General features: G+C 41.2%; 1 protein-coding gene across 7 annotated transcripts in view; it reads right to left on the bottom strand.

Moving 5' to 3' along the window:
- Positions 1-14,898, bottom strand: part of ARMH3 (armadillo like helical domain containing 3) — a 210,798-nt gene that overhangs the window by 152,902 nt on the left and 42,998 nt on the right. For all 7 annotated transcript variants that reach the window (XR_010341755.1, XM_064373952.1, XM_012439376.2 and 4 more), the window contains exons 11-15: positions 14,195-14,255; positions 12,474-12,520; positions 11,877-11,952; positions 9,759-9,852; positions 5,553-5,654 (exon numbers count right to left, since the gene is read on the bottom strand). Coding sequence is in view for 6 of the 7 variants with exons in the window: in XM_064373952.1 (XP_064230022.1) it covers positions 5,553-5,654; positions 9,759-9,852; positions 11,877-11,952; positions 12,474-12,520; positions 14,195-14,255 (380 nt within the window). In the remaining variant the exon portion in view is untranslated. The remainder of the gene's footprint in view (positions 1-5,552; positions 5,655-9,758; positions 9,853-11,876; positions 11,953-12,473; positions 12,521-14,194; positions 14,256-14,898) is intronic.

Raw genomic sequence — 14,898 nt, 5'->3', positions numbered from 1 at the left:
TCTGGAGAATGGCGAGGGAAGAAGTGATTACAGAAGGGACGCACAAGTAGTTTCAACAGCATTAATGTTGTTTTAAGTTGGGTGGCAGGTTCACATATGTTCATTTTATTATTGTACTTTATAACTTATGCCATTTATTATAGTTATTATAAACTTTGTATCTTATACATATCTATTAAAAGTATATTTTTAGGTTTAAAATGATAAATATATAATAGAGAAATATAATATACTGGAGGGGAGAAAGCACAGCCAAGAAAAAGTTGCTTCTATTGCTCCTAAAAATATAATGAGATGCTGTTAGCCAAGGCATGTAGCAAGTCAGGGGCTGAGGCAAGAAGAGAGCTGGGCCAATAAAGCCACACAAGATTCATTTTTGAAATTAACTCTTCATTCCTAACCTTGCACTTTGCCATATTTAGGCTGCCTCTTGGCAAAGATCACTCATTCTGCAATTCATCAGCCTTTAATTTTGCCTTCCACTTTATGGATGGCAAGTGACCAGGACAAAGAGGCTTATATAATCATTAAAGCTAAAAATGAGTTCCAAGGGCCTCAGTTCACTGTGTTATATCAGGCAAAGCTTAAAGTTCATTTTCTAGGTCACATCCATGCAGTTTCTCTATTCTGTGGTTGCTGCAATATTTCCAGTTACAGGAAGAAGTTACTATTCCCATAAAGAAGCAATGGCCTCAAGAAACTCTGATACACAAGAGTCTTATTATCCCTGCCTGCCAGATCTCACTTGCCAAGTCTCAGAGGTTCAGCTTTCTCTGCAGCTCCCAAAAGACTGTTTTATATTAAGAGTTAGTGACATGGACTACTTACATCTATCTCATCCCTGTATATAGCTCTCTCCCTCTCTTGAAAAAGAATACTCACAAGACATAAAAGAAGAAAAGAGTCTAAGTTTGCAAGGCAGAAATCTCCAAGAGCTAATACAACACGACTGAGTGTAACATATCTTAGACTCTGCCCACCAAGGTTCCTTTCTGCTCTGGCAATTCTTCATTTCCCATACTTATCTTTTAGCTCTCCTATCTCTGTCTACCAATGTTTTCTTCTCACTCTAAAAGCCTCCAATCCTGGTCTTCTCTTTCTATGCAGTTTTTGCCTTTCAGCTCCATTCTGAAACTCCAGAAAACTCTCCAACCAGAAACTTACCTCCATCACTTGGCAAATAAAAGCCTTCTAAAGTATACTTAATACCTAAGGGAAACTTAAACTACCTACAAGGCATTAATTTCTCCTCACAGAAAGTAAGGTGGCAAAAACCATAGTATTTCCGGCTGGGTGCGGTGGCTCACGCCTATAATCCCAGCACTTTGGGAGGCCGAGGTGGGTGGATCATGAGGTCAAGAGATCGAGACCATCCTGGTCAACAAGGTGAAACCCCGTCTCTACTAAAAATACAAAAATTAGCTGGGCATGGTGGCGTGCGCCTGTAGTCCCAGCTACTCGGGAGGCTGAGGTAGGAGAACTGCCTGAACCCAGGAGGCAGAGGTTGTGGTGAGCCGAGATCAAGCCATTGCACTCCAGCCTGGGTAACAAGAGTGAAACTCCGTCTCAAAAAAAAGAAAAAAAAAAACCATAGTACTTCAACAATTTTGCTTCTAACGTGGAACTGGTTTTTTTTTTTTTGTTTTTTTTTTTTGAGATGGAGTTTCGCTCTTGCTACCCAGGCTGGAGTGCAATGGCGCGATCTCGGCTCACCGCAACCTCCGCCTCCTGGGTTCAGGCAATTCTCCTGCCTCAGCCTCCTGAGTAGCTGGGATTACAGGCACGCGCCACCATGCCCAGCTAATTTTTTGTATTTTTAGTAGAGACGGGGTTTCACCATGTTGACCAGGATGGTCTCGATCTCTTGACCTTGTGATCCACCCGCCTCAGCCTCCCAAAGTGCTAGGATTACAGGCGTGAGCCACCGCGCCCGGCGGAACTGTTTTTTTTTGTTGTTGTTGTTGTTATTTGGGAATCTGAAGTTCATCTGTGGACCATAATTTAGCAACCCAAATGTAAACTACTGAACAGTTAGTTCCTAAAAAGGATTTGAAGATTCTTATAAATAAGGCTTAAAAAGGAAGAATCTATGCCAAATTGTTAAGAGTCATTGACTCTGGAGAGTTTAATTACAAAGAACTTTCACTTTCTAAGTTAACTATTGCTAGAATGGTTTAATTTTTAATAAGGAATATTTCAATTATTTTTGTAATTAGGAAAAAAAAATCCTTTTACTCTTGCCCAGGCTAGAGTACAGTGGCATGATCTTGGCTCACTGCAACCTCCATCTTCTGGGTTCAAGCAGTTCTCAAGCCCCAGCATCCCAAGTAGCTGAGATTACAGGCTCCAGCCACCATGCCTGGCTAATTTTTATATTTTTAGTAGAGACAGGGTTTCACCATGTTAGCTAGGCTGTTCTCAAACTCCTGATCTCAGGTGATCCTCCTGCCTAGGCCTCCTAAAGTGCTGGGGTTATAGGCATGAGCCACTGCACCCGGCCAAAAAATCCTTTTAAATAGGAGAAGCCCACTGATCAACCTGTAGGTATCAAATGAAATGCTAATAAAATGTTCACTAATGCTGTTAAAAGAAAGTCATTAAGAGGGGGAGAAAAAAATTTAAAAAATAAAAATAAAATGTTCATTAAAATGCTAGACTTGTGTCCCAAAAATGCAACCATTCTGGAGACAAAAGGGGATATTGAAATAGGGACTAAATATTACATGATATTAGAGAATTATTGTTGACTTTCTTAGATATAATAATGGTATTCTGGATATCTAGGAATATGTCTTTAGGAGATACATGTTAAAGTACTTAGGTGTGGGCCAGGCGTGGTGGCTCACGCCTGTAATCCTAGCACTTTGGGAGGCCGAGTTGGGTGGATCACCTGAGGTCAGGAGTTCAAGACCAGCCTGGCCATCATGGTGAAACCCCATCTTAAAAAAAAAAGAAAGAAAGAAATGTATACATATAAAAAAAAAAAGTACTTAGGTGTGAAGTAGAGTCATGATGTCTGCAAATTCATTTAAAATGATTCAGCCGGCCGGGCATGGTGGCTCATGCCTGTAATCCCAGCACTTTGGGAGGCCGAGGCAGGCGGATCACAAGGTCAAGAGATCGAGACCATCCTGGCCAACATGGTGAAACCCCGTCTCTACTAAAAATATTTAAAAAATTAGCCAGACGTGGTGGCACGCGCCTGTGGTCCCAGCTACTCAGAAGGCTGGGGCAGAAGAATCGCTTGAACCCAGGAGGTGGAGGTTGCAGTGAGCCGAGATTGTGCCACTGCACTCCAGCCTGGTGACAGAGCAAGACTCCATCTAAAAAAAAAATGATTCAGCCAGGCCAGGCACAGTGGCTCACCCCTATAATCCCAGCACTTTGGGAGGCTGACATGGGTGGATCACAAGGTCGGGGTTTGAGTCCAGCCTGACCAACATGGTGAAATCTCATCTCTACTAAAAATATAAAAATTAGCCAGGTGTGGTGGCACATGCCTGTAGTCTCAGCTACTCAGGAGACTGAGGCAGGAGAATTGCCTGAACCCAGGAGGCGGAGGTTGCAGTGAGCCTAGACTGTGCCATTGCACTCCACCCTAGGCGACAGAGCAAGACTCCATCTCAAAAATAAATAAATAAAATGATTCAGTCAAGATAACAACAACAACAACACATAGAAAAAAATTTAAGTGCAAACCAAGTATGGCAAAATGTTAATGGGTACATAAGTAAATCAGTTCATGATTTTTTTCAACTTCTGTATACTAGAATTTTTTCATTACAAAAAAATGGAGGAAAAAATGCTAGTTCAGTGTCACCATGAAATCAAAAGCATACTTCCAGGGAATCCTAAAACTGGGACATATTCCACTTATATCAGGTTCCTAGAGTAGTCAGATTTATAGAAGCAGAAAGTAGAATGGTGGCTGCCAGGCCTTGAGGCAAGGGGAGAATGGGGTGTTAGTGCTTAATTGGTACAGAGTTTCCATTTTGTAAGACAAAAAAGTTCTGAGGCCAGATGCAGTGGCTCACACCTGTAATCCCAGCACTCTGGGAGGCCAAGGCAGGCAGATCACTCAAGCCCAGGAGTTCAAGACCAGCCTGGGCAACATGGTGAAACCCCATATATACAAAAAATACACACACACAAAGAAAATTATCCAGGTATCGTGGTGCACACCTGTAGTCCCAACTACTCGGCGGGCTGAGGTGTAAGAATCACCCGAGCCAATGAAGTCAAAGCTGCAGTGAGTTGAGATGACACCACCGCACTTCAGCCTGGGTGACAGAGTAAGACCCAGCCTCCAAGAAAAAAAAAAAAGAAAAAGTTCTAGAGATGGATGGTGATGATGGTGGTTTTCTTTGTGTGTGTGTGTGTGTGTGTGTTTGTTTGTTTGCTTGCTTGTTTGTTTGTTTGTTTGTTTTGAGACGAAGTCTTGCTGTCATGCGGGTTGGAGTGCAGTGGTGTGATCTCAGCTCTCTGCAACCTCCACCTCCTGAGTTCAACCAATTCTCCTGTCTCAGCCTCTCGAGTAGCTGGGATTATAGGTGCGTGCCACCATGCCTGGCTAATTTTTGTATTTTTAGAAGAGACGGGGTTTTACCTTGTTGGCCAGGCTGGTCTTCAACTCCTGGCTCAAGTGATCCTCCCGCCTCAGCCTCCCAAAGGGCTGGGATTACGGGCATGAGCCACCACACCCAGCCAGTGATAATGGTTGTACAAAAATATGTAAGTATGTAATGCAACTAAATAGTACATTTAAATATGGTTAAGATGGTAAATTTTGTTGTATATACTTTATCACAATAAAAACAAACACATAAAAATTGTGAATACTGATATAAATCCTGTATAAAGAAAAAATGTTAAGTAGGGAAAAAACCAAAACTAAGATATATACTGGATAAAATTTGCTGAGTCTCCTCCCAACCCTTCTCACTCCTAGGACAACTACTCCATTACTCTATCACCAAGTAAAAGGCCACAGCAAAATCATAAACATAGGAAAAACAGGAAATCACACAACAAAACCTCAAACTTTTCCAACACTCAGTCCTCTCCCACTTCCACTCTTGCATTTCTAGGACGGGTACTGACACTTCTATTTTAAGTGTTAAAGAACACAGTCCCTCTGAATCTCACCTCTTCCTACTATACTCTGTATGACAGTCCTCTAACTCTCACCACGAGCTGATGCTTTCAGTTCCTGTCCTCAAAAGGGAATTCCCTGAAGCGTGCTAATCCCTCCACTTCCCACACATAAGAGTCTGCATCTACTTACCAAGATCTGCTAAGAAGATTTGCTAGTTTTCACAGAGACCAATTTTTTCCTGTTCTATTTTTGAGTACTCCCCTCCCGCTTCAGGTTTTCCCAACACCACCTAATTGCCACCTAGCAGTCAGACATCACTGTTTTCCAGTAATGAATACCATGTACACAAGGCCCCAATGGTTCATCTTTTCAAAGCTTCAAAATATTAATGCTGCTCTTTGATGCTAGCTGCCTGCCACACCTCCTACTCCTGAGATCCCAAAATAGCATGGCTTACCTTTGGTGTCCTGCATGACAATTGAGCTATACTTTAAAAAGGTTATCAGTAGATTACTGGTCTGTACATCTGCATCCAGTGGGAGTTCCACAGAACTTATAACTGGAATAGAACAGATAAAATACACTTAGCCTACAACATATTCCTTCTAACACTTCTACCCACATAGTCAATTTGCCATCAGGCAAGAAAATCACTAAATAAGCTTTTTCCACAACAGAGGGAGGACCAAGTGCTCATCATAAAACTTTTATCTACTCTTCCTAAGCCTGTAGAGCCCCCTTCCTATTCCCCAAATTAAGTCCAATGACCTGCTCTCCTATCTAGGGCCAGTATCCAAGAACAGAACTTTTTCTCCCAACATCCTTGGAAGGTTATGTTGATTCCACATCCTGCCCCAAGTACCTGCAAAGAGTTTAAAGCCCTTCTTAAAGGCACTTTGATTTCTACCTAAAGGAAAGATCTGTATTGAATATAAATGAGTTTTACTTTGATGGGTCTCCTACTTAAATTCAGTGAAGATTCCTTCCTAATAAGAAGAAACCCTGCTGAATTTTGAGAATAAGTCTTTAGGCTGGACGTACCCATGATAGAGAGGGGAAAATGTTAAGGCAGAACTATATTGAAATTCTACCACTATTAAATGGTAGAATTCCCTTTCCCCTGAAAGGAAACTGAAAAGGAATAGTAGACTCAAAACAGATGAACAAGCTGGGCACTTTGGGAAGCCGAGGTGGGAAGATCATCTGAGATCAGGAGTTTCAGGCCAGCCTGGCCAACATAGTAAAACCCCACTTCTACTAAAAATACAAAAACTAGCTGGGCATGGTGGTGGGTGCCTGTAACTCCAGCTACTAGGGAGGCTGAGGCAGGAGAATTGCTTGAACTGAACCTGGGAGGCAGAGGTTGCAATAAGCCCAGATGGCGCCACTGCACTCCAGCCTGGGTGATACTGCGAGACTCTGTCTCAAATAAATAAATAAATACATGAAAACAGATGAACATTACTTATTGGAACAGCCTGGGAACTGAGTTTTATATACCCAGCTGCTGTTTCCAAGAGAAATCCTCTGCCCAATTCTCTCAGCCACAGTCCCAATGAACAATGAGGGATAATTGGTCTCTAATGACCAGGGCTGACCCATACGGAACAGTCTTTTTTTTTTTTTTGAGACTGAGTCTCACTCTGTTGCCCAGGCTGGAGTGCAGTGGCACAATCTCACTGCAGCCTCAGCCTCCCGGGTTCAAGCAATTCTCCTGCCTCAGCCTCCCAAGGAGCTGGGATTACAGGCACCTTCCACCACACCCAGCTAATTTTTGTATTTTAGTAGAGATGGGGTTTCACCATGTTAGCCAAGCTGGTCTTGAACTCCTGAGCTCTAGCAATTCAGCTGCCTTGGCCTCCCTAAGTGTTAGGATTATAGGCGTGAGCCACCATGCCCGGCCCAGAACACAATCTTAATGTAGACTTCCCAAAATTCTAAGACTTTAAATTAGACTCAGACCTCTTGTTAAGTGGTTTTACACTGCCTAAGACATAATATATAAGTAAAAGGAATCTTATAATGGCCCAGAAAAGCTAGAGAATCTATAGCGTTCTGCTACATTTTCAGCCATGAAGACTCAGTTGAGTTTGGGATATTACTCACAATATGTATTCATAACCATAACAGATCCCTCTGGAGTTATTACAATATATGCAGAGAACACTTATTAACAGTGGGAAACATTTGGATATTATGAACCCATAATATACAGCAAGCACAACAAAAAGCCTTATGAAAAGAAATCAGCATGCCCAACCACTGGCTATCTTCCCAGTTAAGCCTCCAAAAGCTAATATAAGACAAATATATTTTAGGTTGAAATACTAAAAGGTTTTAATTCATGTTATGGGTTAATGACCTAAGACTGTCATTTCAAACCATAGCCTGTTTTGAAGCTCAGAACCTATAATCATCCCTTTGTCCAATACAAGGAGGTACCTAACTGGTAGGTGGGGCTGTTTTCCTGCTCATACACAGCAATAACTGGAAAACTATCTTATATAATATGTAGAAATATAGAAGTATACATATTTTTAGTTTACCAGAAAGTCCTCTCATGCCAAGGCTGAGTTGTCAAATGTCAAGTCTGAGCTGAGAACAAATGTCATAGCTAAACTGCTGGCTTTTAAAAATAATGGCTCTGGTGACATACCTTTAAATATAACTGGGCTACTGAATACCACTATAATTAAGATGCAAAAAGTAAGAACAAGGTTGTAATACTTAGGACCCCTACAGAAGGAAATGAGTTAGGAGACAGGGAATAGAACAAATAGAACAGAGACAGAATAAAATCCCTCACAAATTAAAATCTTCTTCCTAAGCAAGAGTCATTCCTTGATCTTTGGCTTCATAATTCTTCCCAGCAGCTTTTGTCAAGGGAGACAGTCATTTGAAAGTGGGCTGACTTGATCTTCCCACTAGAAAAAATAAAAGCTCACTGGTTGTAGGTAAGTAAGCACAAATCCTGCCATTGCATAATCAAATGTGTGGGTGGAAGTGTTCACAATGAACAGTTTGAAAGGCAGTTCTCTGAAGCATCCAAACCCCAACATCACATGGAACTCATACATATATATATATGGCTTTTGATAGCCATGGTAACCGGGCAGGCTTCATCCTTAAAGAGAAAGTTTAGTATTTCCATTGGGTTATTCTGTGGCCTGAATAAACAGAGACAAGTAGGCAAGTCTTACTACTTGCTCCTTCTCGGTAAGATATTTTGGGGCTGAGCATGGTGGCTCACGCCTATAATCCCAGCACTTTGGGAGCCCAAAGCAGGCAGACCACCTGAGGTCAGGAGTTTGAGACCAGCCTGGCCAATGTGGTGAAACCTCATCTCTACTAAAAATACAAAAATTAGTCGGGCATGGCGGTACATGCCTGTAATCGCAGCTACTCAGGAGGCTGAGGCCTGAGAATCGCTTGAACCTGGGAGGCAGAGGTTGCAGTGAGCCGAGATCAGACCACTGCACTCTAGCCTAAATGACAGAGCGAGATGTTGTCTCAAAAAAAAAAAAGAAAGGTATTTTGGGATTTGGCTTTCAATTCTAAACAGATCCAATTTGCTACCATACATATGACTAACAATGGCACCTCCCTGTCATAGTTCTGCACTGCTTATACTGCGTTGAAATGTTACTACCACAGGTGTTATATGAAAACTTAAAGGAGAGAAAGGATAAATAAAGTAGTTTCACAAACAAATAGTGGGGAGGCAAAAAGAAAATATCAAAGTTAGATTTTCTGTACTTCTTTACCCAAAATGAGGTCAATCTTTGAACTACAACATCAAATATTAACATACATTGTTTTTAGGTTACAATATTCCACCAAACACACTCAGCCTATAATAGAACTCAAAGTTTTTGGCAAAAATTCATAATTTCTTTTCTGTTGCCTTTTTCTAAGGTTCCAGCCACAAGATTTATGAAGGGGAAATTTTCACTATTGTTGTTTTGGGGGAGAGAAATCTTACATACCCACTAAACTCCCAATTATCATACACTCAAAGCCTGTCATTTCCAACTGGAAGTGGCTGACAGATACATTAATAGTGAGTGAATCCTAGGTTCACATTCTCATTCATTTATTCAACAAATATTTATTAAGCAATTATCATGCCAGGCACTATGCTGGGCATATAGTAGTAAACAAAACAGACATTATTCTGCTCTGACTACATGTTTAGATTCTCAGTCTCTACTCTCACAAATCTTAGGCAAACTGTTTCATTTCTCTGGCCTCAATTCCCCCACTGATCAAATGGTAATATGAGATAACATTACTATTTTACATTCATTTCAGTGCTTTATAATCACAAGGTGGCATTTTTCACAAAATATCTCATTTAGCCTCACAAGGACCCCAACAGGGTGGCAGGACAGGCATTACTGACCTTTCAGGTCTAGCACTCCACAACTCTGTAACTATTCCCTGAGCAGGAAAAGCTGGAGTTATATGTTTCTTTTGCACAGAAAATCACTGGACTGTCTTTTCCAAAGTTTTCTTTGAAACTTTAGGAGGCACGAAGGATAGTACTACAGACAAATGTAGTGGAAAGAATTAACAACCACATTCTTTGTTCAACACAGCTATGCTCACTCTGAGAGATCTATGATCATATTTATCAAGAAAAGCAAAGTGGTGGTGGGCTCACCATCAGAGGAGGGTGGTGTAGTCCCAAGTGGTGTGGCTGGGGTTGTAGGAGCAGGACTGACAGGGGTCGTCACCAAGCCCATTTCTGGATGGCTCTGAAAAAGAACACAGATGTGTAAGAAAACAGAAAATCCAGTTTTCCCTGAGTATCAAGTGCCTAATACTGGTAAGGACTGATATTCCGGGCCTTATTATTTTTCCTTTTTTTTTTTTTTTTGAGACAGCATCTTGCTATGTTGTCCAAGCTGGTCTCAAAGTCCTAGGCTCAAGTGCTCTCCTGCTAAGTGCCCTGAGTAGGTGGGACCGCCATGCTACTGTGCTCCTAGTCTCATAATTAGAAAGGTTACTGAAGAAGGACTACTTCTGCATTTATTTCTCATGAGTACTTGATTACTGTTGATGCTTGCTAACTTCTAATAAGAAGCTGTGTGTGCTAATTTATCTTAAGCAACTAGGTGCCCATTATATAAGTTTTTCTGTGGTACCATAGAAATTGAAAAAAAAAAACTGGGGTAAACAAATATACAGGATTATTCTACAAGAAAGCAGAGAATATTTGCAATCCCAACTGGACCTAGGATCTCATCAGATCAACCTAAAACACATCAATAGGCTGTTCTGATAACCACATAATTGACTAGCAGATATAGATGAGTCAAGGGGATACAAGGTACTACAAAAAGAGCTATTCAGATGGCAGCCTTCCTGTTCCACAACCAACAAAAGTGTGTGTGCCTTCATTGGGAGGCAAGATATAGTGAGACACCCAAGATATAGTGAACGACCAAAACAGATGACTCTTCTGTCCCTAACTTTTCTTAGCCATTCCTGCCACATCAGCTGTTGAGAATTAAGCCGAGTGACCGCTGTTTTTAACTTCCCCAACAGGTTTACTGGCCCTTTACCTTCCTCACCTCTTCCTTTAAAATCAGTTATAAGATTTGGAGATCAGATAAGGAACAGACTGAAAATAATAACTGAAGTCTCCATGTTATCAGTCATGAAAACTGATAAGTGTTCTCTGAAGCAGATCTCAAACCAACACAACGCTTTTTAAGCATGATCTTATTTTTTTCTTAAAATTCAGATCAATAGATTCCATATACATCTGCCCTTTGAGAAAAAGCATAAGCAAACTTTGCCTTAAAAGAACCCTACATACATATTTTAAACAGTCTGGATTTAAGATAAAAACACTTTATCAATTTTTTAAGATGGTTACAGCTCTTGAGTTCTCAGTCTACTTAGTTTCCTTCTATGTCAATTACTGAGGCTATCCCTCAAGCATGTGACCCAGTGCTCAGTATTCTTTTTTTTTTTTTTTTTTTTTTTGACAGAGTCTGGCTCTGTCACCCAGGCTGGAGTACAATGGCGCAATTTTGGCTTACCGCAACCTTCGCCTTCCAGGTTCAAGTGATTCTCATGCCTCAGCCTCCCAAGTAGCTGGGATTACAGATGCCTGCCACCACCCCCAGCTAATTTTTGTATTTTTAGTAGAGACAGGGTCTTGCTATGTTGGTCAGGCTGGTCTCAAACTCCTTACCTCAGGTGATCCACCTGCCTCGGCCTCCCAAAGTGCTGGGATTACAGGCGTGAGCTACAGTGCCCTCCCAGTGCTCAGTATTCTATGACTTCCTTTCAACGTATGTAGACCATGTTATCTGTTAACAGCTAACTTATCCTGGCCAGTATATCTTTAATTTTTCCTCTGGAAATTGGTGAGATACAAAGATGAGTGACTGGGCCTATTTTATCTCCAGTTGTAATTCCACAGTGGTTTGGAAAGCAGAAAGCCCAATATAAAAATCCACATAGCAGATAATACCAGGGATTTCTAGTGAGCAAAATGAAGTAATCACAACTCATTTGGGTTAACATAATCAGTAAACTGGCCAAAACCACTAACTTAGCACATTATTAGACCCATTTCAGTACCGGATAGAAACATCCGTATTTGAGGATAGCAGGAAACAAAGGCAACTGATGCAACTCCTTGTTACTACCACTTACCAATGCAAAACATGGTTTAAACAAGTACAGCCAGATAAGCTTTTCAATGGAATGAATCGGTATGAAATTCAAGGAGAAAAAAAACACTGGGATTTTTAATGTAACCAACCTGAGCTAATACTGTGATGAAGTTGCGATTTAAATGAACAGCTTCATAAAGTGCCAGAAGAATGGCCTCATTGGTTCTAAAACAAAAGAGAACAAAATAAAAAAGAAAAGAAAAGATAAAGAGAACAAATTGGAGTGGCTCTTATAGTGGGGGAGTTAAAACAGTGTAACTATCAGGATAAGATTATACCCCAGCGCCTCATTATCAATCTCTTTGCATTTCTAAAGTTCCCCTTTACTCACCTTTTGGGCATATGCAAAGTGTATAGGCAGGAGTCAGGGCCTTAATTTTAATTCCTTAGGACTAGTTCTCAACTACTTCATTACCTTCCCTCTGCTTTTCCACCTTAACCCAGCTAAGTCAACTGGCTCAGACACCCATCCCTCTTTTGTTTCATTGCCGAGATAGGCTGGGAACAGTTGTTCAGCAGAAATTTCTAAGGGTCCATCATTGTTCAAAACCCATGAGACATTTGAAAATCACCAAAAAAGTATGAGTCTGTAAAAGATTAACAAACGGGTAACACTGCACACTCATATCCAGCGGGACAGCCCACACAAAAGTCCAAGTCACTGCAGAAGAACGTCAGGCACTTACTGTACTGAGATTTTCTCATGGGCATCTGCTATGAACATGCTGCCCACCTGTGGAAGAAAAGGGGAATTGCAGACTTATAGCAGGAGGATGGGAGAGGAGCTTTGTTTTTTATCAGTGAAAAAAAAAAAACAAGCTGCTCCAGCTGTGGGGAACTTGGAACTCTGGACCGTAGAGTCGCACACACCAAAACCAGCCCACTTTGAAAATCTTAAAAGACTCATAATTAATAAATGAAATAATGAGAATCCTACTGAATTATCTTGCCTTAAAGGGCCTTAAAGCAAAAGCCTGGTACTTTTGTCCGACTCTCCTTTTCAATGTGTAAGTTTAGTCACTCTGACAGTTAACCTATGCATCCTCATCACTCTGTATCTTTCCTAGAAGTTGCTTATTTGAAGTCAGAAACTCACTTAGGAAAAACTTCACAGAAACCAGGCTGACTTCAACCAACATAGAGCTATCTTTGGGAACAATATTTGGGTTTCAGACCAAAGCTTTCTATATGAGATCCACTCTCCATTTTGCAGACAACAAAATCTTTAGTTTGTGTCCTAGTCAGAGCAAGTGAATAAGTAAACAGAGTAGGCTGCCTCTAATGCATATGATGTCAGAGGTACTAAGATGCCTAACCCCCCATAAAAATACCTTTCCCACCTCCTTAATTATGCTTGAAACTATACACAAACCTATGCTGCTAGAGTTTCATGTGTTTGGAACAAAACTTTCAGAAAACTTCACTGAAAGGCAGAGAGAACTGGGAGCAGTATAACTGTATCTAATTCATTTAATCAAACACCAATATAAAACTCATATTTCTGTAGTCCCTGAGAGACTTCACTCATTTACATTCTGGAGTTAAGAGTTTATCAGGCCCCTTCCTAAGAATAGGCTGAGAAGGCAGAAGGAACAATTCTTAAGCATTAGGGGGAAAAAAAATTGCAGAAGTGGAGGAGGAGAGGAGGCAACTGCTTCTTGCAATGAACTAAAAAATTGTCTTGCCCTAGAACTGATTATTTGGATACTAATGCCCAGAAGACTGACTTTCTGAATCTGCCTAGATTCTAGAATCTCCTAGATTTATCTCTTCAATATCAGTCCCAGATTACCTGGTACCAAAAGCCAAGGTTAAGAAACCTTGCCCTGGAGTCTTGCAAACTGGACCAATAACTTCCCTAAAATTCAGACCTCTAAGCCCAAACCCTAAGCCGCTAGAAGAGTGCCTCAGATCTACTTCACAATCGCTAAACCCCAGGACCAGCTGTGAGGATCAAACCAGCCACAGCAGACAGCAAAGAAGCACTCAGGGGAGGACTCAGATCCAAACCCTACTATTAGGTGTTCCACAGGGTCAGTGCCCAAACAGGGCCAACTCTTCAGGAAGCAAAAGTCTGGTTTAATGTGTACCTTTTCTTTAGCCTTTAAAAAATTAATTAATTAAATAATTAATGTGGAAAAACTAAGTCCCAGATAAATTAAAGCTCTCCTTTCCCCTATCTTACTTGGTTTTGAAGCTCACTAAAGGTACATCAAAAGTGGGAATTAAAAAAAAAAAAGAAAGAAACTCACTAAAGGAAATACACTCCCCAAGAAAATCTGCTCTGAACAGCCTCTCTCTTGTCATCATGCCATCACTTCAAATATCTGAACTTCGGAGCCCTGATTTGTCCACCCCTGCAGACCACATTGTTAATGAGCAGAAGAAAAGAAAAAGCAGGACTTACCATATTTGTTAAAGCAGAGAAAAAACCACTTTGGTGTTCTTCTTCCTTGTCTTTATACTGCCTAAACAAAAAGAACTAAATTCAACTTTAGGATTATTTGTCAAGTATGTCTTTGTCCTTGACATTTTGGGTAATCAGAGTGGAGCGCTCTTAGAATTCTCTGACTCCAGAAAACTAAAGCCTTGTGACAATCAAGCACTGTGACAATCCCTGAGTGTGTACCAAAATCCCTAGCTACTTTGGGAGAGACTTAAAAAAAGCAAGCTGCAGATCAGGTGCAGTGACTCATGCCTGTAATCCCAGCACTCTGGGAGGCTGAGGTGGGTGGATCATGAGGTCAAGAGATCGAGACCATCCTGGCCAACACTGTGAAACCCTGTCTCTACCTACAATACAAACACTAGCTGGGTGTGGTGGCCTGCACCTGTGGTCCCAGCTACTCGGGAGGCTGAGGCAGGAGAATCGCTTGAACTCAGGAGGTGGAGACTGCAGTGAGCCGAGATGGGGCCACTGCACTCCACCCTGACAACAGAGCAAGACTCCATCTCAAAAAAAAAAAAAAGAAAGAAAAAAAGAAAGCTGCAGCTGGGTGCAATGGCTCATGCTTGTAATCCCAGCACTTTGGGAGGCTGAGGCAAGCATATCACGAGGTCAGGGGTTTGAGACCAGCCTGGCCAATATGGTAAAACCCCGTATCTACTAAA

Source organism: Aotus nancymaae, unplaced genomic scaffold (genome assembly GCF_030222135.1).
Source record: "Aotus nancymaae isolate 86718 unplaced genomic scaffold, 86718_ANA_hifiasm-v0.15.2.pri h1tg000010l, whole genome shotgun sequence".
Taxonomy (NCBI): domain Eukaryota; kingdom Metazoa; phylum Chordata; class Mammalia; order Primates; family Aotidae; genus Aotus; species Aotus nancymaae.
This window is presented reverse-complemented; position numbering and strand designations above follow the sequence as displayed.